Below are 24,906 nucleotides of genomic sequence, written 5' to 3' on the forward strand. Positions count from 1 at the left end.
CCTAAGTTGTATTCTTTTTAATGTTTTTGCAATATTCCACTATAGTGGATGGATCAGAATTCATTTAATAAATCCTTTATTGCTGGATCTTTTAGGTGACATGGACACTCAAATCCCATATCCTCTTAATTTGTTCTAAGGTTGATGCTTTTCTTAGCAAGTTCCCTGGAGTTGATTTTGTTAAGAGAAAATAAAGCTTCCTATGGCAGTTTGCTTTAGAGTTGGGGGTTGGCAGACTATAAACTCTCAGTGACCCACTGCGTGTTTTTGTAAATTTTTATTGGAACACAGCCAAGATGACTGACCTTGGTTTTGAATTCTGGCTCTACCATTTAATAGCTGTTACTAAGCTTTAGTTTCTCCTCTTCTATAAAATGAGCTCAGTAATGGTACCTGCTTTAAAGATTGTGTGAATTAAATGAGATAATGCATATGAAGAAGCACTTAGCTCAAGGTCTGGCATACAATAGCTGTTCAATTTATGCTAGCTATTAATACTGCTGTTTCAGGGAATTTGAAAATTTTTTGGCTCTGCCAAAACACTCATCAGGCTAGTAAATTTTTAATGACTTGAACCCAATTTAGACTAACAGTTTTTGATTGCTCATCAGATACCATTCAGCATTTGACAGAAGCTAACATTCTCCACCAAAAGTGCATACATGCATTAACAGAAAATTTTGTGTACAGTGTAAGAATCCAATTAAGAATTGTTTTTGAGTCTTCCACCTCTTCCCACTTTTTTCCAGTTCTACAAAAGATCTCTGTTATACAGAAAAATATTTTGAAATTGTTAAACGTTACTTTGTTCCTCTATATCTATTTGTTGAACCTTGTTGTTAAGCTAGATTATGGTCTCATTTGAGCAGGGTCACTGTCACATGTTATATTTGGTATAGAGTATGGCACTCCAAAACTGATATTTTATTGGTGATGAAGTTTTCCACAATTTTCCTGTTCCATGATCAGGTATTACTATTATTTTATTAGTTAAGTAAAAAAAAAAAAAGGTAATGCCTTTAATGGGTATATGTGAGTACTCTCTGTAAAATGTGGTTACATGGTACAATATTTTAAGCACATCATTTCTGGGTCATTTAAAAGTAACATTTTTATTTTGGAATGGTTTTATATTTACAGAAAAATTACAGGAATTTTATAGTGAGTTCATATGTAACCTACACCTAGTTTTCCCTTCTAGATAATTTAGTTCATCTCAAATATTTCATTTCCTCTCATATTTGAGAACTATAGGATACTCAGAGGATTCTTGACTCTAACCTTAGGTACCATAAAATCTAGTAGGAAGGACAGAATAATTCCTGAAATCACTTTTTAGGTAAATGCGCTAGGAGGTGATGATTTCTGTGAGAGCTTATAGGAGGGAGAGTGGACTGCCTTGCAAGAGGATAAGGGAAGATTTTTCCTAAAGGATGTGGCATTTGAATTGGCTGTTGAGAGATGGGATTTGGCCTTAAGGGAGCTAGGGAAGAAATGGGATGCTAACTTAGATGATGGCCTGTTTCAGTCTATGTGCTCTCTTTTTGAGGAGGATGCAGGCATGTCATACTGAAAGAAATCGTATGGTTTTTGCTGCAACAACTATCCTAAATATTCCATCACTTTTTGCTAAACTTTGTTACGGGGATTGCCAGTATTTCCAAGCCTTTTTGGTTCTTAGTGTTGTTCTTCTTTTTTTTTAATAAAATGATTCCATTTTTTTAAAGATTAAAAAAATTTTTTTTGTTTTACTTTTAAGTAATCTCTACAATCCAACATGGGGCTTGAACTTACAACCCCAAGATCAAGAGTCACATACTCTACCAACGGAGCCACCCAGGTGCCCTGGTTCCATTCTTTTAATCCAACGTGCAGTGTGAGCACTGCCTTTTTGGAATCCTGTTAACTAGTGTAGTTGTAAGCAAGGAGCTAAGTTCTATGCTCACTGGATCTGTGGTTTGTCTCCTCTCCTATCAGGTATCAGAAATGGCTGTCTCTGAGTTACCCGGTAACCCCAATGCTGTCTGGACAGTGCGTCGGCACATTGAAGGTAAGCAGCCCTTTCCCAGTAGTCAAAATGCGGGTCTGGGTGACATTGACAATAGAAGGCTTAGGAGTCTGCATTCATAAAATTTCTGTATTGCTTTATTTAGCAATATACTAGAAACATTTTCTGGCCTGACACCATGTTTCTCAGACTCTCTGAATCAGGATGCCTTCACTTTTTTGTGCACATGAGTAAGGGGACTATATTCATCTTTAGGATACTGGTTCCATCTGTGTAAGAGGTGTGGTGTGAGGGAAAGTTTTCGCTTCCTCATTTTTCTTCAGTGTTTTCTTCTATTGTGCTGAAACCACGGTGAAGTTGAAGGTGTTGTTCTAGGTATTAAGAGGTTTGATTAAGCTTATTAATTAGTCCTGCTCAGTGGGTGTAGTTGTGTTTCAGGAAAGTTTAGATTGAGATTGAATGGAATCAGAATTTTAGAGTGGGTGGAAAAGAAGGGATGGAGGAAACAGTCCATGCTCCTGGATAAAAGTAGTCACTTCATCCTAAAATTATGAAATTTAAGTGAAAATGCTTAATAGTACAATAGCAGGAAAGTCTTGAGTCCATTGAATTTGAGAAATGAAACTTAATTCTCATTTTCCCTTGGATTCTTCGGGGGTGTAGGTCATTTCTATTCCTAGACTTCGTCTTCCTCTTGTTCCCTTAGGAATGTTGGCCTGGTGAGTAAGATCACCCTGGCCAGCATACAAAGCTTTTTCAAGAAAACAGCTGGAAATCTTCCTGATATTTTGATCTCCTGATGTTTTGATGTTCTAATGTTTGATTTTATGGGAGCTGGGAAATGTGTAGGAGGGAAACCTCTTCCTATTAGTAGAATGCACATTGTGGTGGATTTTGTTTTCATGTGGACATTTGAGCCAAGTCTGAGATGAGTAGAAAGAAAAAAGAAAAAGCAAACAGGAAATTAGTAGCTTCATTTTTGCTGAGAAGATAATTCTCGATGATTGATTTTGAAGGATTTCCCCTTTATGTGTAATGTCTTCATAAAGAAACTGGTCAGTATTGATGTACATCTTTAGCTTCGTGGCTGGTTGATATTACAGCTCTTGATGTAAACATTGCCTACACTTTGAATTTTTTGAGCCTTTGAGATAAAACCTAATATTCCCCCCTCTTGTTTTTTTGTTTCATTTTCTATTTCTTAAATTGAACATAGGTTTAGATTTACAGGAAGGTTACCCCTCATTTTTATGATGAAGGCAGAAAAATCACACAGGTTGACTTTTCCAAGATAGTGCATTGAGGTGATAGAGACTGAAAGCACGGACTCTGAACTTCCAATCCAGTGTTCATTTGACTAACCCTGTAGTGGGAGTCTGTGGGTCTTGCTGGTTTTTTAGGATAAGTGCTGTATTCTTCATCCTGCAGTCTCTCAAGTGTCTACATTGTACTCAGAGTAATTAAGGTAGGACCCTTCCTCTCAGGGCACTTGGAGTCTAAAAAAGAAGACAAGTATACAACACTGTTGTGTGTGCTGATGTAATGAAAGGCACAGCATGTTGCCAGGACAGGGAATGGGCTTATGTTGGAGAATCAGAATCAAGTGGACAGTGCTTGATAAGTCAGTGATAAGTAGTATGTTGCATGATGGAACTTGTAGCTGAAATTTTTTCTTCTCTAAATACCAAAATCTAGGAAAAGACTTAAATCCTGATAAATTTTACTCTTTAGAAACTATAATTTGGGTGATCACCCACAAAAACAGGTCAGGTTCTCTCTGTTCGTTCTCTTTCCAGATACTCCAAGTTACTGTTGAGTGAATAGCCCACATGTCCACACATGCTGTAGTCTTCCAGGCAACTACTAACCTTGGCTGGTACGTGGTGATGCACACTACCAATACCAAGCCTTTTTTTCTCTTCCACAGGTGGCTGGTGAAGGTGCTGATCACCACAGGTGTGTACGTACTGCTAGGGTCTACCATGGGGTCTTATAGTTTACCCAGGGAGAGGGATCTGCACAAAGTAATAAGACTGCCCTGATGGCATCTCTCAGAGGGTAACTTTGCAGTTGGCTGTCGTGCATTATAGAGATGCATGCCCATCTGCTTGTATATTATGTGGTCTGAGGCAGGAATCAGCGTCCTTACTTTTTCCCTTAGTGGAAAATATGACTAATTTGTCTTTCACTAAGCTGAAAGAACCTACAGCTAGGAAAACCTTAACTCCATACTCTCCTTTGGAGTTTTGTATGTTCCAGTTGTACTGACTCAAGTCCTGGAGAAAGCTGCCTTTTTTGGGAGTATAATCAGGACTGCTGAGGCAAGACAGGCACGAAGTAGTCCGAGTATAAAGTAAGAATGAGATACTGGAAGCTTAAGTCACTTTACCTTTTAGAGTGAGCTGTTGAGCTTCAGATACTAAGGCAGAGGAAAGAAGAATAAAGTATTCCCTCCTCTGTGGGCTGCTTCAGCAGTGCTCAGAAGTCCTATTTAAGTGAGAAAGATGCATTCTCATACCCTAATACATTCTTCACTGAGGTATGAACTAATGTTCTTTTTTTATATATATAAGATTTTTTTTTTTTTTTTTTAAGACTGTATTTATTTGAGAGCAAGAGAGACAGAGATAGAGCACAAGTGGAAGGAGTGGGAGAAGCAGGCTCCCGGCTCGATCCCAGGACCCTGGGATCATGACCTGAGCCGAAGCAGAGGCTTAACTGACTGAGCCTCCCAGGCGCCCCTGAACTACTCTTCTTTTATATGAAACTTGTAACTTCTGGAAAAAGGCAAAGTGGATATTTATGGTCATTTACCTTGATTTTGTTCTGAATTCCAACTTTTAACCTATAGCTTCCCTAGGACATGAGCAACTAGCCTGCTATAGGTCCTCCTGGCTGGAGAATGGAGACGGGAGAAGTTACAGTGTGCTTAGTATTCACAGAGTAATAGATGTTATGAGGAAATCTGTGATACAAAGCAGCTCTACTGCTTGTTGACTTGCTCAGGGAATGTAAGACCCTATTAAGTCCACTGAGCATCTCTTTTATTTTTATATCTGAGCAGTTTGGGGCCTTGGGTCAAAGGGAAGATAAAGACCCAGGCAGCCCACCTTCCTTCGTCTCCTCATTCTTTTGCACGTTAGTTAAAATTTGCATGGTGTCTTTGCTGGAAGTTTCTCCCTTTCCCCTTGACTGAAGGAAGAGACCAGAAATCCTGACCATTTAACAGCCATTTGTTGTTTGGCTGTAATTTGCTCTGGCACAGTTTTTAGGATACTAGGTTTCAGTAATGAGAATGTGGGAAAGGACAATATTCATGTAGTTAAAATTAAGCAATTTCTGTTATTTTTAGACACTATAAATTTCCAGTTCAAAAACAGCTAGAGTAAAGCTTCCAAGTTTGGTGTTGTGTGGAGATTCATTTTGGTTTTGTTGTAAACTATTAAGATATCCATTTCAGGGACAACCATGTCCTTACTCACATGATGGTGAACAGTGCTGTCTTACAAAGCCATTTTATAAGGTGTCTCCAAAGCATTTGATACATTTTAACAGTTGTAACAAAAATAATCTAAAACTAGCTATCCGCTTCTCCAGTGTTACTCCTTATGATTTGGAACTTGAACGCTTATTCTGGATTCCTGGTATAGCCATTGGATTATACCCGTTGGGAAAGATCTTTGATCTTTGCCTTTCAGCCACCCATTCAGTATATGCATGTATTAAGCACAGGTTTGGAAAACAGTACTCACCCTTACTGGGTGAGTAATTTCATGTGTAAAGCAATTTCATAAATTATATTTATTTCTATATATTTCTATTTAAAAATGCTGATTACAGTTCATCAAGTTGAACATGTCCTGCTCATAGGGCAGAATATTACTCTAGGCTATACCAATGATACATCTTCAGTTGGCCTCTTTTTCTGTGAAGAACACTGATTCTTCTGAACTAATTGAGTAATCTTGGTTCAACTGAATCATCTTTGGAGCAATCAGAATCTGAACTATGTTCTTGATGTGAGTGGGGTGGATCAGCCCTATGGTACTAAACTCTGACAAGGGCTTAGGCACTAAGGGTCCTGTAGCTACTTTAATTTAGTACCCTCTCCCCCCCCCCAAAAAAAAACACCTTAATTTAGTACCTTGTCTACTTGTCATTCTGTCCTGTTCACCTGATTTCTTATGGGGGAAGGGGGACGGAAAGGGGAATTGATACAGAAAATTCAAATGTAAAATAGGGAAATCTCAATCCTTTCTGAAAAATAAATATACCTTTCTTTATTTAGCATTTATCAAGCTGTATGCCCAACGTTGTGCTGGATGTGGGAGACACACAGAAGCTGTTTTATGTGTAGGATGGCATATATGGGAAATGGGTGGCCTTTAACAATGGGATCTGTATGAGAAACTTCTGGGATTGCCTGTATTCAGATCCTCTGACTTTGAGAAACTCATTAGTGTTTGTTTATCCATAACTATGTTTTGTTAAATGAAAAGCAAATCCTAATAGGGTTGCTTATGACTCCTAAATAGTTGCATTTTTAAATAATGAGAGTAGAGAGGTCAAGGACTGACAATACAAACAGAGCCCCCCCATCCCCCCCCCCACTTCCTGGTTAATGCTCTTACCTTATTCTTATTGGGACATCCTGGGATTCTCAGTTATGAACCTGAGAATGATAGTCTCATTGAAGCTTAAATAATCTCTTTTATTCATTAGGTCTTGTGTTCCCACATAAGCTTCTTTTGAAAGAGGCTGGGGACCTTTCCTGGTTGTAAGGATTATCTTTAAGAATGAATTGTGATTTGCATCTGGCACAAATAAACAAGCTCTGGCTTCAGTATATATAAATATTGTAGTAGTCAGAACTTCGTCCTAATTGGTTACCCTGCTTTGTCTTCTTGCATTTTTCCGGCAGATGTCTCAAGAAAAATTAGCTTTCGGAGGTATTGGGGTGGGTATATCTACTCTCAATGTATTTAGGCATTTAAGGAAGCAAAGTATATCTGTAGGCTGTTACGACCTTCAATTATCTTTTGGATCATCCTGTGCCGTTTGCCACATGAGTGTGTGTGTGTGATGGCTACACATAGAAGAAGTGCCTTGGAAGGTTTCTGAAGAGAAAACATAGTATGTCTCAGTTAGCTTTGTAACTAATGAGTTCTTAGCTAACCACCTCCTCTTATCTTCCCTTTTGCAGATGAGTTTGATGCCTACATCATTGTGTCTTTCGTGAATGCCACACTTGTGTTGTCCATCGGAGAGACTGTGGAAGAAGTGACTGACTCTGGGTTCCTGGGCACCACCCCAACCTTGTCCTGCTCGTTGTTAGGAGATGATGCCTTGGTGCAGGTGAGGTTCCCCGAGAGTTACTCACTCACCTTACTTTGTCCTTTCATTGTGGTGTAGGCTGCTGTGCTCACATTAATGAGCTTTGAGTTCTTTTGAAGTGGACGTTGCAAACATGAACTTGTTTTAAGTTGACCTGTCCGGGGCCTAGTAACTCCCTTTTTGTCATTGACCCAATGGATGACTGAAATGCAGTGGCTCCAGTTCTGACAAGAGTGACCGATCTGTGAGGTGTGTGGGTCATGCTGAGCAATGAGTCACATTGCTAAAGTCCAGTTTCCTTCTGGTCACTGACTCTAGGTGTATCCTGATGGCATTCGACACATACGAGCAGACAAGAGAGTCAATGAGTGGAAGACCCCTGGAAAGAAAACGATTGTGAAATGTGCAGTGAACCAGCGACAGGTGGTGATCGCCCTGACAGGAGGAGAGCTGGTCTATTTTGAGATGGATCCTGTATGTTATTTTATCATTCATTGTGGGACTTAGTGTAAGGGTCCAGAGGTAAAGATGAGAGTTGTAGTCCAGTATCTAGATGATACTCACAAGGAGAATTCAAGAGGGAAAGTGTACATAAGCCAGTCTGGCCCGGTGGGGGTGGGGTGGGAAGGGTAAGTTCATGTCTTAATTCTAACTGGAGTTATGAAATCCCATCTTAGCAGTGAAATACTTGCTTCTCTTGCCCTTCACACTCTACTTTTCCACCAAATATTGGCCATAAGTTTTAATTTTTATAATCTGAAGCCATTTCAGAAATTTTCTTTTGCTTTTCTGTATGGAAGCATGTTGGGTATACTTAATTATCATGCTCTTAGTGTCTGGATGTGGCCAACCTGATAGTCTAACTGTACCTCTGGTTGAGATTTCTTTGTCTTTAAGTTCCGTATTTGAACTCTCTTTTACCCAGAGTATTTTCATGAACAGATAAACAGTTTTATGTGTTCCTATTTCCTGAGAGCTAGGCTTGCTTTAGAAAATTTATGGCATGTTGTATTTGTCTAAGATAAAGATACTGTGTTGTCTCTTGATTGTCTTGTCAGTAATTTTGCTTGCTGCTCGCCTGTAGAGTTCAGTCTTGGGACCTCAGAGAAATTCTTGGTCATTGATGATAGTAAGAGGAGTGAGAGGAAGCAAAAAGGAATTTAACAGTCCCTCTTCCCAGGGCCCAGGGTTTAGGGGCAAGTTGGAGTGGTTTGTCACCTTTCTCTGTGTCACTTCTGTAGTCAGGACAGCTGAATGAATACACAGAGCGGAAGGAGATGTCGGCAGATGTAGTATGCATGAGTCTGGCCAACGTGCCTCCTGGAGAGCAGCGGTCTCGCTTCCTGGCTGTGGGGCTGGTGGACAATACTGTCAGAATCATCTCTCTGGATCCCTCAGTGAGTGTTACCCTCGACTTCAAGGATCTTCCCACTGGAACCTGAGCTGCTGGCGCACTCCTGATGGGCGTCTCTGGGATCAGCTGGGCTAGCCCCTGCAGTCAGCACCTGCTGCTTCTGATTATCGTAGCAGCACACCTCAGGAATTTTCTGCAGTACTTTAAAGATCCTGATCCCAGACTACTAAATGCTTTCTTGCCTTAAGCCTTGACTCACTTTTATAGTTAAAAAACAACCCAAGACTGTTTGCAGAAAAGGACTTGGACTGGCTCTGGGATGGCTTTTAAGATTAGGTGCCCTTTGCTTATTTTTACTTCTACCATTATCCACTTCTATGGAAAGGAAAGCATGGTTCTCTCCAGAGCTTATTCTAAGATTTGGTTTAACTAACTAGTAGTAACCCATATAGAACTTACTCTATAGGATTCCCCTGTCCACAAGAAAGTTATTTTTATTTCTCCACTCCTCGAATTAGATTTCCCTGGGTAGATTTTTCCAAAATTGGTCATTTCTTATGTTTTATTCTTTTCTCTTTCCTCCTTAGGACTGTTTGCAGCCTCTGAGCATGCAGGCTCTCCCAGCCCAGCCTGAGTCCTTGTGTATTGTGGAAATGGGTGGGACTGAGAAGCAAGATGAGTTGGGTGAGAGGGGCTCTATTGGCTTCTTGTACCTGAATATTGGGTTACAGGTAAGAGATCCAAGGCTAACATTGTATCAACCCTTTAGCTTTTGTGCAGTCCCTGTTCAATACGGGCATTTGCTGTGCCTTTTCAGTTTACCACCTTATGAAAAGTGAAGGGTGCTACTGTGTGTTCCATTTCTCTCAGCTCTTATTAGAACAAGTCAGGCCTAGGACAAAGTTTTTGAGGAGTCTTTGATAGAGGTGTGTTGTGATCACTGCTCTGGGTCAAAACTAGAGGGGTTCCTCAAGAGTCCTTTGCAGTTCTCACAATATGCAGCTTTTGGAAACTAATACCTCTTGGTTTATAATGGGCTTCTTTAGTCATAAAGGACTCCTGGGTGTGCCCTATTGTCAAAGCAGCGGAGGCTTTTCATCGCATGAAAAGCAGGAGCCTAAGGATAGCACAGTGTCAGCAGTTTTTGACCATATACTTTTCATTTCCTTAATGATTATTTGTTCAACCCCCTGGGTAAATAATCTAGCCCTGTGATACTTTTTGCTTTTTAGTTTTACTTCCTAATTTACAAATTTCTCAAACTGCACAGGAGTTAGACTAATGTAACAAACCTCCATGTACCCATCACCAGTTTTAATAGTTAACAACCTTCTAGTGTTCTTGTTGTATCTATTCCCCCCCCCCTTTTTTTTTCTGAAGTATGATAACGCAAATCCAAGATGATTTATCATTTCATCTATAAATACTTGAGAATGTAGCTCTAACAGATGTATGGGTTGTTTTCTTTTTAGGCCTCAATTTTATTACCATGCCCAACACAGCAGTTCTTCAGCTATCTGATATCTTGTTCATGTTCTGGCTTTTCTTGGTTTGTTTTGTTTTTGTTTTTCTAAAAATGTTTTTACCTTTGGTTTTACTTAGGATCTGCATAAAGCTATCTGCAGTTTGCATCATCTGCATGACCTATCCCTTTATGTTTCTTTTAATAATTACTATCCCCCCCCCTTTTTTTTTTAAAGAATCCAGATCATTTATCTTGAAGAATTTCCACCTTCTGAATTTGGCAGTTTTTCCTTGTGTGTTTAATGTTTGTCTGTCTTCTCTTATTTCCTGTGAAGTAGTGGGTGGATCTAGACCATGTTGTCCATTAAAAATATAATGCAAGCCACATGTATAACTTAAATATACCAGTAGCCCAAAAAAGGAACAGATGAAGTTAATTTTAATGTTTTCTTTAACCCGGAATATTTTAAATGTCATTTCAATTTGTAATCAGTATAAAAATTAAGATACTTTATGTTCTCTCTTTTTGAAAAGTCTTTGAAATCTGATATTTTGTATTTTATACTTAGTGGCACATCACGATTCTGGCTAGCCACATGTGGTTTGATGATTATAGAATTGGATAGCACAGATGAAGAGGTTGATTAGATTCAGATTTAATATTTTTGTGGGGGACAAAGTTTTATAAGTGGGCTCTTTACTTTCTGTTACATCACATCAGGAGGCACATGTAATGTCTGGTTATCCTACTTTTAGTGGTGTTAGAATGTTTGTATCTGTTTTAAATTATCTGCTCCCTGTCAACCTTTTACCTAGTAGCAGCAATCAATGCCCATTGCCTAGATTGATTATGTCATTAGGGATTGAGAAATGATGATTTTCTATTTCACTCTTCATTTCATAAGCTGGAACTTTTCTCTAAAGACAAAATTTGCTTACCCCAAAATACAGTTCATACAGGGAAAGGATAAATACTTTGTTTTTTCCCCTTTGTTCATCTATTTTCACAGTAAGGAGTTGGTGCCACAGCAATCTCAAGTGGAGACTGATGAAGTAATTTTTTTTATAACATTATGAACGTGAAGATTTTTATATATTTGTGCTTCAAACTCTTATGGTCTTTTCATTTTTGGATGCTAAATTGCCTCATTTTAGATGAGTAGGAGTTCCCTTTTGAAGTTAGTTCCTTTGTCCTTTTAACATGACCCTGTTATCTTTGGGTGCTTGAGTGCCCCTGTATATGCCTGGAATATTCTTGCCCCAGACCTGAAGTAGCTGTTTCTCTTAAGAGTCTTAATCTCTTTAGGAGAAATGGCATTTAGAGACCACAACAGGCCTTGTTTATTTTAACTATGCATGTATCTTTTTTTTTTGGTATTTATTTATTTATTTTAGAAAGAGTGCATGCATGAGTTGGGGGAGAGGCAGAGGGAAAGAATCTTGCAGCAGGCTCCCCACTGAGCATGGAGCTTGATGTGGGGCTCCATCCCACGACCCATGAGATCATGACCTGAGCCAAAACTAAGTAGGACGGACGTTCAGCTGACTGAGCCACCCAGGCACCCCTTAACTATGCATATATCTTTTTTTTTTTAAGCTTTTATTTATTTATTTGACAGATATAGGGAGAGAGGGAACACAAGCAGAGGAGTGGGAGAGGGAGAAGTAGGCTTCCCGCTGAGCAGGGAGCCCGATGCGGGGATCGATCCCAGGACCCTGGGATCGTGACCTGAGCCAAAGGCAGACGCTTAACGACTGAGCCACCCAGGCGCCCCACTATGCATGTATCTTAAAATTTAAAATTATAAAGAAGAGTTTAACATGCATGGTAGAAAGAATTTTAACAGATATGTAGTGAAAAGTAAGTGCTTTTCACTTAGTAAATGCTCAGTAACTATTTGAGTTGAGTGAGTGATTTAGTGAGAGTGAATGAGTGGCTGGCTGATTATTAGGATATTCTTTAAACCCCCAAGTCATTTCCTTCCACCTGTTCTGAACTTACATAGTCTGTGAAGCAGCCAAGGGAGCTACCATTAGGAGTAGGCTTCACCCACTCTTTTCCTTTTTATTAGAATGGTGTGCTGCTAAGAACTGTCCTGGACCCTGTCACTGGGGATCTGTCTGACACCCGCACTAGGTACCTGGGGTCCCGTCCTGTGAAACTCTTTCGTGTCCGGATGCAAGGCCAGGAGGCAGTAAGTAATGAAAGGGGGCAGGCAGCATGTTTGGACATTAGTGGCATCAGCTGAGAAAAGTTCCTTTGGCATAAGCTTTGCTTTCATTAATTCACCCATATATAGTTAGTTTGATATTAGCTCTCTCTTAATTAGCTTCTTTCCTGTGGGAAGTCTGGGGTCACTTAATCCAGAGCTTTTCATGGCACTGAGCTATGTTTTGGTTATGGGTGGAATAGGATACCAATCTGTTCAGCTCTAGGCTGGGCAAATGGAGCAGACTGAGAGGTAGCTAGAAACCTTCTGTCTAGGGTACCACTAGGGTACCACTACCATGAGCAACCTTATATCAGTACCAGGGTTTACTGGGTAATGTGAAAGAGGTTGGGAAACATTGTGTCCTTTGTAGCTAAGAATGTTACTGTTGCTGGGTGCTGTGCTAGTTCTTTACTTGTTACTGCATTTAATTCTTAAAACTGTCCGGGCTTGTTACAGTATTCCCATTTCACACATATGGAAATTGAGGCTTAGAGAGATTGAGTGATTAGGTCATAAGCTGAGCCACCCAGGCGTTCCTGGTTCTCTTTTTTCTTAAGGTAGACTTTTAGGTTTCTAAAATTCCTTGGGATATTGTGCACACTGAAATTTGCAGATAAGGTCTGTGGTTAGCATTCTGTGTTTGTCTTTTTCCTAAGCTTATTGGAATGTTATTCTTTCCTCAGGTGTTGGCCATGTCAAGCCGATCGTGGTTGAGCTATTCCTACCAGTCTCGTTTCCATCTCACTCCCTTGTCTTATGAGACCCTGGAGTTCGCATCTGGCTTCGCCTCCGAACAGTGTCCTGAGGGCATTGTGGCCATCTCCACCAATACCCTGAGGTGAGAGTCCCACGGTTCAAGCTCAGTGGGAATCCTTTCTGCCAACGACTGGGATTGTGGTTTTGCCAGAGTGTTGGAAGAAGTTAACGAAGTGATGGCAGAGAGCCGACTCTTCACCACGGCACTAGAGTGTTGCAACTGAAACATTCATTTGGCTCAGGATTTTAAGTACCTGGTAGCCAAGTTTCGGTGTTTGGAGTTTTAGCTTCTGTTTAGATTTTCAGGGCCAAGTTTTAATATACTCAGCAGTACAGTTCAGTTTCCTTGAGATTAAAGCGTCTTGTTTTCCAAGGCAGTACTATTAGATTAGTTTTAGAGCAGGCAGGCATTGGATCACTGATAACTTTTTCTCATTTGGTCCTGTCATTTGCAGTGTTACGTCTTCCAATTTTAACCTCAGTATAAATTATTTAGGCCTTTTGCAAATTGACAGACTGTTATTTATGCTGATTATGTTGGAGTGAGCACTATTATATTGCAAGATGGCTAGTCAGTTTGAAAAATAAGCTATTCAGTTTGACTTTCTCAAGTTTTGGGTTTCATTTTTTTCTTTTTTCATCTTTTAATGCCACCTGTGTACATGTCCTGGTCGTAACTATTGGCTATTCATAAGAGGAACCTTATCAAGAGGAACTATATAGGGGCGCCTGGGTGGCTCAGTCGTTAAGCGTCTGCCTTCGGCTCAGGTCATGATCCCAGCGTCCTGGGATCGAGCCCCACATCGGGCTCTCTGCTCCGCAGGAAGCCTGCTTCTCCCTCTCCCATTCCCCCTGCTTGTGTTCCCTCTCTCGCTGTGTCTCTCTCTCTCAAATAAATAAATAAAATCTTTAAAAAAAAAAAAAAAGAGGAACTATATAGCCTCTTGTTAAATGGATGACTTACCAAGTGAACTCCCAGATTTCTGTGCAGCATCTTTCAGGATCTTTTCAGTCATTGTTCTCTCTCTCTCTCTAACCTTCACACCTTCATGTACCTTCTGTTCCAGCAGAATTGCTCTCGCCTCATGTTTTTTTTCCTCTGTACCCTGGCATGCTTCCCACACACATCTCTGCCAGTCAAGACCTTGCCTCATTCATGGACATTCTCATTATTTATGGGTGCTCCCTCTCTTCCGAATTCATATAAATGTGGACACACCCACAGATTTTTTCACTTTTGTAGCAGTAGAGCATTTCCTCCCCAGAACACAATCTTTCAGGGAAAGCCACTGTGTGAAGTAGTTAACAGCAGAACTCTTGGAAACAACAGCATTTAGAGTACTTACTGTCAGAACTAGTCACTTCCACTTATGAATAATGCTGCTGTGGATATTCATGCACGAGTTTTTGTGGGGGCATATATTTTCATGTTTCATGTTTCTTTGGTATATATCTGAAAGAGTGGAATGGTGTGGTCATGTGCTAACTCTATATTTAACTTTTTGAGGAGTTGCCAGACTGCTTTCTAAAGGGGCTTTAGAAAGCTGTTTTGCTTTTCCACGAGCAGGGTCTGAGAGTTTCAGTTTCTTCACATCCTCACCCACATGCATCTATATGACTTTTTGATTCCACCCATTCTAGTTAAGTGTGAAGTGGTATCTCATTTAGATGGGCATTTTTTTTGATACCTAATGATGAGCATGTTTTTACTTGCTGTTTTTCTTTGGAGTACTGTCTGTTGAGGTCCTTTGCCCATTTTTTAACTGGGTTATTTTTTTGTTACTGAATTGTAAGAGTTCTTTATATGTTCTAGTTGTAACTCCCTTATCAGATAAGATTTGCACGTTTTTTCTGCTAATATTCTCCCATTCTGTAGATTGTCATTTCACTTTCTTGATGATGTCCTTTGGCACACAAAGGCTAATTATTTTTTAAGGAATTATATTTTTTAAAGTCCATTTGAAAATTGCCTGAAGTCCTGTTGGGTATCACCAGTGGTATAAGTTCCACTTAGATGCTGACTAGCCTCATATTTTCTCAGGAGGAATACAACATAGGAATATCTGTGCTTCCTCCTATCTTGTGTGTCTCCCTGAGAGCAGGTGTTCTCTCTGCTTAGAATCTGCTTGTTGGCGTGATAGGGTGCCTTTATAAAACAGATCCGTATGTGGGTTGGATTAGAAGAATCAAAACTGAAGGATCACTGGTTTTGGTTTTGGTTTTCTTTATGTGGTACTTATTTTTTTTTTTCTTGCAGAATGACAACTTTTGATGCTTAAACACTTAATTTCGTCACTCAAATGTTTGTAAAATATTTGATTTAATGTTTTTCTCCAAAGAGAGGAATAATGCCGGGATGCCTGGGTGGCTCAGTTGTTAAGCATCTGACTTCCGCTCAGGTCATGATCTCAGGGTCCTGGGATCGAGCGCCCTGCTCAGAGGGAGGCCTGCTTCTCCTTCTCTCAATCCCCCTGCTTATGTTCCCTCTCTCGCTGTCTCTCTCTCTCTGTCAAATAAATAAATAAAATCTTTTAAAAAAATGAGAGGAATAATGCCAACATTAGAGCTTTTAGGGATCGATGCATTTCTGTGACTGGTCATGGACCATTTTGATACGAGTTTCTAGATCCTGAGTGAGTGATCTATTAATTCCCTGCCTTTCCCCCCATAGGATTTTAGCGTTGGAGAAGCTAGGTGCTGTCTTCAATCAAGTAGCATTTCCACTGCAGTACACACCCAGGAAATTTGTCATTCACCCTGAGAGTAACAACCTTATCATCATTGAGACGGACCACAATGCCTACACTGAGGCAACAAAAGCTCAGAGGAAGCAGCAAATGGCAGAGGTAATGAGACTGACCTTCAGGGTTTAGTTAAAAGGCATTCATGTGAAATTTTCTTGAAAAGTTTAAACTCGTGTAATTGCTGATTATATTCTTTGTTGCTTTAAAAAAGACCCAGGTTCTTGTCAGGTCCTTTAAGCAGAGCCCTTTGCCTCAATCCTTGGTTTTAGAGGTTTTTTTGTGACTCGGGACTAATACACTGACCTGGGTTTATTCAGTACTCAGCTTTCCTTCTGGAACAGAGTTCTTCAGTCCTTGAGCTTCTTAAACAGTCTGTGTATGTGTTTCCTGGATTCAGGCCCAAAGGAGACAGCTTTCAATTCTTTCCAGAAATCATTTCCCAGCAAAAAAACAAATAGCTCCCACCATGTAAAACTGTATCTGGCCTGGAAGAGATGAGACAAGGAGTCGTAGTAAGGGAAATCAGAGGGGGTAGGTAGAAAAGTGGTGTTTTCATTTTATGTATCTCAGGCTACGTGCCATGTATTTGCCACCGTCCGATGTTAGATTTTTTGGCATTAAAGAACGGAGTACCTGGTTTCCCCTTCAGTGGTTTCCCTCTTCCCCTTGTCTGTACACTTTTCCCTTTAATCTTCATTTCGGGAACTCTGGTTTTGGCCCGCAGACTTTGCTACTTAAATGATAATGAAGTCCACCTGGAGGTGTTGCGCTACTTGTCTGCTTCTCACCCACCACCCACCTCTGAATATATCATCTCTTCCGTTTTTGTGTGTGATTTTGTTTTTTTATTTAGGAAATGGTAGAAGCAGCAGGGGAGGATGAGCGGGAGCTCGCTGCAGAGATGGCTGCAGCATTCCTCAATGAAAACCTCCCTGAGTCCATTTTCGGAGCTCCTAAGGCTGGCAATGGGCAATGGGCCTCTGTGATCCGCGTGATGAATCCTATTCAAGGGAACACGCTGGATCTTGTCCAGCTAGAACAGAATGAGGCCGCATTTAGGTAAGGAGCTCAGGACATCCAGGGTTTTGAGGGCTGGAATGGGAATTCTCTGTGCTGTAACTACTGCCTGATTCCTCTTTCTTTCTCTGTTTGCAGTGTGGCCGTGTGCAGGTTCTCCAACACTGGTGATGATTGGTATGTGTTGGTGGGCGTGGCCAAAGACCTGATCCTCAACCCCAGGTCTGTAGCAGGGGGCTTTGTCTATACCTACAAGCTCGTGAACAATGGGGAAAAACTGGAGTTTTTGCACAAGGTAGGAACCAGCCATTGGTTCTCCTGGATCTTAGGTCCTACTGGACTCTCTCACTTACTGCTTAAGTTGTGGGTCAGGTCTTCTGGTGACCATATTGGGAGCCAGATTGATTATGTTCCATCTGTTAGTGGCACACAGAAAATGCTGGGGCTTTCATGCTCCAGTGAAGCTCTACTGCCTGGGAGTCCCACAGGAGGCCTGCGTGCTAACCAACCACAGTGGTGACGTAGGTGTATGCAGAATTGGCCCCTGGTAGCCAATTTGTGACCAAAATCCAACAGTTCTTTTTAATTTTTTTATTTTTTAAAAATCCAACAGTTCTAAAGAATTAATATTCTCTGGAGAATTAGCATTTAATGGATACACTTTCCCTTTGGAAAAATGGAAAAGTTCTGGGGATGGGTGGTGGTGATGGTTGCACAACACTGAAAATGTTTGATGCCACTGAATTGTATACTTAAAAATGCTTAAAATGGTAAGCTTTATATGTTATTTTATCACAATTTTTAAATTAAGGGGGGGAAAAGTCCTGTTCTTGTTCCACATGGACAGCACACGCATGTAGCTCTTTCAGCCTTCCACAGGGGAGTGTCCTCTAGGAAGGAATTCCTCATTTCTTTGTGCTAAACTCCTTGTATCTCCCTTACAACTAAGATGTCACTTGTCACTAGCACTCCTTTCCCATCCCTCCACAAGCAGCAGTCACTTCTCCAACATTGAGGCTTCACTGTTCATGGCAACAGTTGAATTATCACGGGCTCTGAGACCACATTCATCGGGCGTCAGGGCTTCCTTTCACATGTGGCACTGATCTGTTTGCTGAGTGACGTGCAGTGTGTGGGACCTGTTCATAGAGACTGTTGTATGTGTGGTTTATTTCTCTGACGAGCCAAAGGTGATTACTCATTGTCTGTCTTGTAAAAACATTTTGGGTCAGGAGGGTGGGGCTAGCATTTGGCTGGTGTTCTCAAAGCTGCATTGGCTGCTTTTCTCACAGACTCCAGTGGAAGAGGTCCCTGCTGCCATTGCCCCATTCCAGGGGAGGGTGTTGATTGGTGTGGGGAAGCTTCTGCGAGTTTATGATCTGGGGAAGAAGAAGTTACTCCGAAAGTGTGAGAACAAGGTAAATATGCTGGTACAGGGCCTCAGAACTAGCTAGTGAGGAAGGAGGAAACATTGGCGGTATGGTGGACAGTAACTTAAAATTCTATGACTTTTTAGGACCTTGTAGTTCCTCAGTTCCAGCCTTAGAATTAATTAGGCCTTTGAGACTTGAGAAGGACAGAAGTTAGGTGGGTTTCTTGACTTCTTCACACTAAGAACCAGATTTCTGTCCTGTTTGCTACTACAGAGTATTTAACTGTGAGAATTGAGCATACATATCCACTGTATTAAAACCAGTTAGCTCTTTTTCCATCTTTTAGGAATTTATTGACTGCCATTCTGTAGGCCCTATATATACATTACAGTCAGGGGAAGCTGGACTTTCTCTGGGTTCTGAATCTCAAGGCTATACCCATTGATGTCCTTGTTTTTCCCCAGCATATTGCCAATTACATCTCTGGGATCCAGACTATTGGACACAGGGTAATTGTGTCTGATGTCCAAGAAAGTTTCATCTGGGTTCGATACAAGCGTAATGAGAACCAGCTTATCATTTTCGCCGATGATACTTACCCACGATGGGTCACTACAGCTAGCCTCCTGGACTATGATACTGTGGCTGGGGCAGACAAGTTTGGCAACATTTGTGTGGTGAGTTGATGTTTACATGGGTTACACTGATGTGTAGGAAAGCTGGCTCTTTTCAGTGGTAAAGTCAAGGACCCAGGACTATGATCTCTAATATGGAAATTGAAAATAGGTATAAAATTCAATCCTAGTAAGGCCAGTTCTAAAAAGGAAACTTTGTGTTCTTTAAGCCCTCTTTTTTTTTTTTTTAAAGATTTTACTTATTTTTGAGAGAGAGAGCATGAGCAGGCCGGGGGCGGGGGGAGGGGCAGAAGGAGAGGGAGAAGCATAGTCCCCCATGAGCTGGGAGCCCGATGCGGGACTTGATCCAGGACCCTAAGATTATGACCTGAGCTGAAGTCAGACGTTTAACCAACTGAGCCACCAGGTGCCCTCTTCAAGCCCTCTTTTTAGTCTTTTATTTATTTTTATTTTTTAAAGATTCTATTATTACTATTTTTTAATATTCTCTACACCCAACATGGGGCTCAAACTCACAACCCTGAGATCAAGAGTCGCGTACTCCTCTGAGCCAGCCAGGCACCCCATTCTTACCAGTCTTTTAGTCTGGTCCATCTCCCTCCTTATGGAATATGATTTAATAGTGATGATAGGTTTCACTTGAGCTAATGAGTAATATTTATTTTTACTTTTGCAAGAATTTTGGCTTCTCTTTCTAAGCCCAGTTTGACTTCTCTTGTTGATGTTCTATAGCCTTTGTTTTGTCCTTGCTCATGGGTTGAATCTCTTGAGGTTGTCACTTAGACACCAGGTTGTAGGAGACAGGCTCAGGCCTCTGCCGAAGGTTGTGTCCAGGCTTGCTTTTGTCAAGGATCTGGGGCAAACATGTTGCTTGGTGATCCAGGTGAGTTGGTGCATGACCCAGCCCTGTGACTTATGTCACTTCCTTGTAGGTGAGGCTCCCACCTAATACCAATGACGAAGTGGATGAGGATCCCACAGGAAACAAAGCCCTGTGGGACCGGGGCTTGCTCAACGGGGCCTCTCAGAAGGTAAGATTGCAGAAGGGACCCCGAAGGAGAGGTGCCAGCCTTCAGGGTACATTCCCCATGACCCACATTGAGGGAACTTTTTTTTTTTTTAAAGATTTTATTTATTTATTTGACAGAGAGAGACACAGTGAGAGAGGGAACACAAGCAGGGGGAGTGGAGAGGGAGAAGCAGGCTTCCCGCTGAGCAGGGAGCCCGATGCGGGGCTTGATCCCAGGACCCCGGGATCATGACCTGAGCCGAAGGCAGGCGCTCAACGACTGAGCCACCCAGGCGCCCCGAGGGAACATTTTTTTAGTCAGCTACCTGCAGTGCACATGATTATGCTGAGTACTCTCCTGCACATGGAAATCCTTTCATAGCCTCTGATGGGTAGATGCTGGGCTTGATGTACAATGACCAAGTCACCATTCCATTTTTATCACTACAAAATGGAATTTTTCCAAGACATTTTAGCAGTGACTAGAGCATAGTGTGTTCCTTGGAAAAAATTGTTGCACAGGGTCATTCCTGGTACTAACCAGCTCTTTTCTGAGGGGTTGTTCTGGGCTCTTTACTATTCTCCTGTAGGCATATGCTTTTGTAGTAGAGCAACTCTGGACTTTTAAAATAGATATGTTTTAGAGAGCAAGTCTATGATTGCTGCCTTTTTTCTTTCTTTTTTTTTAAGATTTTATTTATTCATTTGTCAGAAAGAGAGCTCACAGGGGGAGCGGCAGGCAGAGGGAGAAGCAGGCTCCCTGCGGAGCAAGGAGCCCAGTGTGGGACTTACCAGAAATGATCTAACTTCAGCATTGTGAGGACATTAATCTCAAGTAAATGTTAAGAACATTCTAAAGTATTTTTAAATGTTAGTATTGTTTGTATTTAAAAGAAGGTGAAATCTGCCCTTTGGAGGTACTGCTTGCTCTTGGGAATCTAGAACAGGTCCGGAGGGCACACACAGTTACTAGTCTGTTTTCAACTTACAGGCAGAGGTGATCATGAACTACCATGTGGGCGAGACAGTGCTGTCATTACAGAAGACCACACTGATCCCTGGAGGCTCAGAATCACTTGTCTATACCACCTTGTCAGGTGGAATTGGAATCCTTGTCCCATTCACATCCCATGAGGTGAAATCTCCCATACTCTTCTGGCCTTTGCCTTCACAGGGTTGTTTCTTGGTGCTAAATCAGCCTAAGAGGGCAAATCTTTTGTCCCCACATGTAGCTAGGCACGTTCTGGAAATTTTATAAGGTGACAGAAGTACCTGGGAAGATAGGAATCCTGATCCCCCCCACCCAAGCCATTTGTTTTTATACTGTACCAGGGTTTGGTTTAGTTCTTTTTTAAAGATTTATTTATTTATTTTAGAGAGCAGGGGAAGGGGCAGAGGGAGAGGGAAAGAGAATCCTCAAGCAGACTCTCCACTGAGCACGGGGCCCAACATGGGGCTTGATCCCAGGACCCTGAGGTCATTACCTGAGCCGAAGTCAAGAGTCTGACACTTAAGCAACCTAGCCACCCAGGCACCCCGGGTCTGGTTCAGTTCTGGTGTGGGTATAGGATTAGTTAGAGGCCAAAGCCCCTGAATCACACCCCACGGACTAGGAATGATGATCACTACAGTGATGTAGACTGTGTACTTCCTGCCTCCTCAAGTCAACTCTAGGATTGGCTGAATTGGGTTATGTCATTCCAGCTAAGGAAGCTGGGATCAGGAATCTGACTTCACAAATCAGTCTTTACATGTGGTGTTCTCTTGTGTTTTGCAAATACAGGTGGGGTTTCTTTCAGGTTTTAGGTATCTTGTAGCCGGAAAACCTGTGGTTGTTGGATAGTTAACATCTTTTTGGATGGTAAAAAAAAATCAATGGTTTGTCTGTTCATTGTGCTTCTGGAAACCATAGACTAGTAGTTGAAATCCCTTTTTTCTTTTAGTGACAGATTTTTTTGTTTCTTCTACCAGGACCATGACTTCTTCCAACATGTAGAAATGCACCTACGGTCTGAGCATCCCCCTCTCTGTGGGCGAGACCACCTCAGCTTTCGTTCCTATTACTTCCCTGTTAAGGTTTGTCTTTGTTGGAAATCTGGGTTGAAAGGGGGCATCCTTGCCCCATGTAACTTGTCTTTTCTGTGGCCCTCCCTCCCTTAAAAATCAGAACAGTCCTGAATGAAGGAGCATCAAAGGAGTGGATTGATGGAGGCAGTAATGGGGTGGGGGGGGAGAGGAATGGCTAGTGATATTCAGGGACCTCTTCCCCCGGGGCAGACCACAGCCAGAGAAGAGGCTTCACCCAGTTTTGCTACTCTGAACACGGGACACTAAGGATGAACTTAGAGTAGTGTTCCTGGCTCTGTAAATGGTTCAGATATCTGAGAGAATAAAAGCTTTTCTTGCAGCTGCTTTAGCATGTGGCACTTTCTTTAAGCATTTGACCTATTTCCTCCTCACTTTTCTGTGTCTTAGAATGTGATAGATGGAGATCTCTGTGAGCAGTTCAACTCCATGGAGCCCAACAAACAGAAGAACGTCTCTGAAGAACTGGACCGAACCCCACCTGAGGTGTCCAAGAAGCTTGAGGACATCCGGACCCGCTATGCCTTCTGAGCCCTTCCTTTTCCTGTGGGACTTGTGTCAGAGACTCTGTTATGTTTCCCCCACCACATGACTCTGAACCCATATGGCAGAAGGGTGGCTGGATAATTAAGACTTTGTAATATTAAAGCTAGTAGGTCTTTCCTATCCACTCTTTCCCTGGACTGACTGGTTCCCCCTAAAATTGGCACTGAAATTTGCTATGCTTCTTTCTGCCTAGTACATAATACATTGATCCCAGGTTCTGGTGTGTAATAAGATGTTCCCTCTTCCCCAAAGCTTTCCCTGCATTGGTATTTCTGGCTCTCTTGTCTACTTTTGTATACACCCTTAGTTTTTAACTGGTTTTCCTGTAAATATAGTTTTGTACAATGTTACCTTTGTGGGAGGGAGGGAGGCAAGCTGAGGTGGGGACCAGGTTGAATATAGTATAACTCCTGAGTTCTTCCACTCTGGAGTCTAACCAGAAATACAAATCTAGTTTTAACGGTGGCTTGTGTTGATGTGTCTTTTCTGGGGGTGGGAATTTAGGTGGGAAATTTGAGTCTGAGTTAGAGCAGGAAGAATGGAGTATCCTTCCTTCCTTCCAGCTACCTGTTTGTATTTCTGGCACCTTGTGGCCTCACACTCCCAGCTCTGGGGTGGTTTTTTGGCTTCCTCTAGTTCTTTTTGCTATGCAGATGAAGCTTGGGCTCAATAATAACCATGTGGTCAGCCACGCTTTTTCCCATTGGATATCGAGGAATGGTGGCTGATTTCTTCTCCCCTGTTTTAGCTTCTTTCTACTTTGAGGTCTTAGAGTGAAGGATTTGGCATGCATTCCAGTTGGGTGGTCTCTTAACAGATGCTCCCTTTACTTCTACAGCTCCTGAAATGATCGTTTGCCATATGACTCCTAGGAAGGATCAGTAAGTACAGAAGAACCCAGATACTAACCTGCCCTTGGGAACAGAGTATATGTGGTCCCTATTTAAAGGCTCATGGGTAACCGTTGGGGGGCGGGGGGAGAGGGGGAGTCCTGTCTGCAGTGGACATCTTAGGCAAGCTCTGGAGGGCCTTTGGAGTATGAGGAGGCAGCACTGGTAGCCTCTCAGCTGCAAGTGTCCACACCTGAAAAGGCAGCCTTAATCTTCCAGGCAGTTCCCCAGTTTCATTGAACTTGGAGAGACCTGAGCTCACTGCTGTTCTCAGTCTTTCACAGAGTAAAACATTCTTTCATGTGCATAGGCTCAGCCACTTCCATGAGCAGATTCTCTGTGGCCAGCACTGGGTTAGAATCAGGAATGGAGGTGATTAGACACAACCTTTGCCCTGAGCAGCCCACAGTCCAGTGTAGAGAGGATTCCTCATGCTGCATTATCTCTAATCATGACTAGGTTTTAGAGCAGCCAGCAGAGATCCAGGTTTTGCTAGGAATTGAATCTCTAGATAACACTTTCTCAGTTATCTCACTGATCACATGGCAGATGACACTTCTGAATTATATTTTCATGGCCTAATTGTAGGGCTCATTTTTTCTGTGGCCCCTACCTAAACCCATTCCATTTAGTCTGTCAGGTTGTCTGATGTTGACATGTAGTAGTCTGGGAAACTTTGCATAGATGCTTGAGTAGTGGCCCCTTGTGCCCAGTTTTCTCCAAAGTACATCTTCCTGTAGTCATAGGGGGTTTGTGTAAGAAAGGAAAACTTGATCTCTCTGTAGAATTAGGATTTTTTTTTGGATGGCACAGACAGCAGTTTATTAGTTACAAAATCATAGCCAAGGGGAAAAGAACACTGCATGCCATGCAAGGCCACATGGGGGTTGCACTTAACCAAGTAAACTGGGGGCTTTGGGAGGGAGGCAGGCTTTAGAATATCAAGAAGGTGGGGTGCTTCCTGCTTCCTGTGGGAAGATGTGATTGTGATTGGCTTGTTCGAATAAATCCATAGACTGACATGAACTGAAACCTGCTGCCTAGAAATGAGCAGGAATGGTATAGTCCTTTGATAAGGAGGGTTTAGGTTTAGGATAGGGAACCTTATCCATAAGGGAGAGTTGGGAGGGAAACTTGTAATTAGGCCATTTGAAGCCTTTTTGATTTTATAGCATATAATATTGAATCTTAATTTTAGATCTTTTACCACAGTTGGGAATGTGTGGTCATCTGAGTATTGCCCCACTGGAGAGCTACAGGTAGGCCAGGCAAAGGTTTCATATTATGAGATTCCTTTCCCATTCCTCTAACCCAAAGCCCAGGAAAAATGATAACAAACTCCGTGGATTGTCACAGAAATGTGGGTGCATATTGCAAAAGGTTAACTGGTAGATGACAGCAAATCATGAGCTAATAATATTCTGAGCATTGTACTAATAATGCACAGTAAGAAATTCACCGGGCCTGCTCAGTTGAAC

The 24,906-nt window shown here is 41.8% G+C and overlaps 1 protein-coding gene across 2 annotated transcripts in view; it reads left to right on the forward strand.

Moving 5' to 3' along the window:
* SF3B3 (splicing factor 3b subunit 3) overlaps positions 1-23,003 on the forward strand; it is a 43,345-nt gene extending 20,342 nt beyond the window's left edge. For both annotated transcript variants that reach the window (XM_036088036.2, XM_036088035.2), the window contains exons 11-26: positions 1,978-2,050; positions 7,212-7,363; positions 7,661-7,816; positions 8,584-8,739; positions 9,284-9,427; positions 12,233-12,355; positions 13,057-13,211; positions 15,801-15,975; positions 16,727-16,932; positions 17,029-17,185; positions 18,183-18,308; positions 18,728-18,940; positions 19,831-19,929; positions 20,899-21,042; positions 21,879-21,983; positions 22,383-23,003. In XM_036088036.2, coding sequence (XP_035943929.1) covers positions 1,978-2,050; positions 7,212-7,363; positions 7,661-7,816; positions 8,584-8,739; positions 9,284-9,427; positions 12,233-12,355; positions 13,057-13,211; positions 15,801-15,975; positions 16,727-16,932; positions 17,029-17,185; positions 18,183-18,308; positions 18,728-18,940; positions 19,831-19,929; positions 20,899-21,042; positions 21,879-21,983; positions 22,383-22,523 — 2,325 coding nt within the window. In that variant the 3' untranslated portion in view covers positions 22,524-23,003. The remainder of the gene's footprint in view (positions 1-1,977; positions 2,051-7,211; positions 7,364-7,660; positions 7,817-8,583; positions 8,740-9,283; positions 9,428-12,232; positions 12,356-13,056; positions 13,212-15,800; positions 15,976-16,726; positions 16,933-17,028; positions 17,186-18,182; positions 18,309-18,727; positions 18,941-19,830; positions 19,930-20,898; positions 21,043-21,878; positions 21,984-22,382) is intronic.
* Positions 23,004-24,906: the final 1,903 nt, after the last annotated feature.

The sequence above is a fragment of the Halichoerus grypus genome, chromosome 15, assembly GCF_964656455.1.
Source record: "Halichoerus grypus chromosome 15, mHalGry1.hap1.1, whole genome shotgun sequence".
Classification (NCBI taxonomy): Eukaryota; Metazoa; Chordata; class Mammalia; order Carnivora; family Phocidae; genus Halichoerus; species Halichoerus grypus.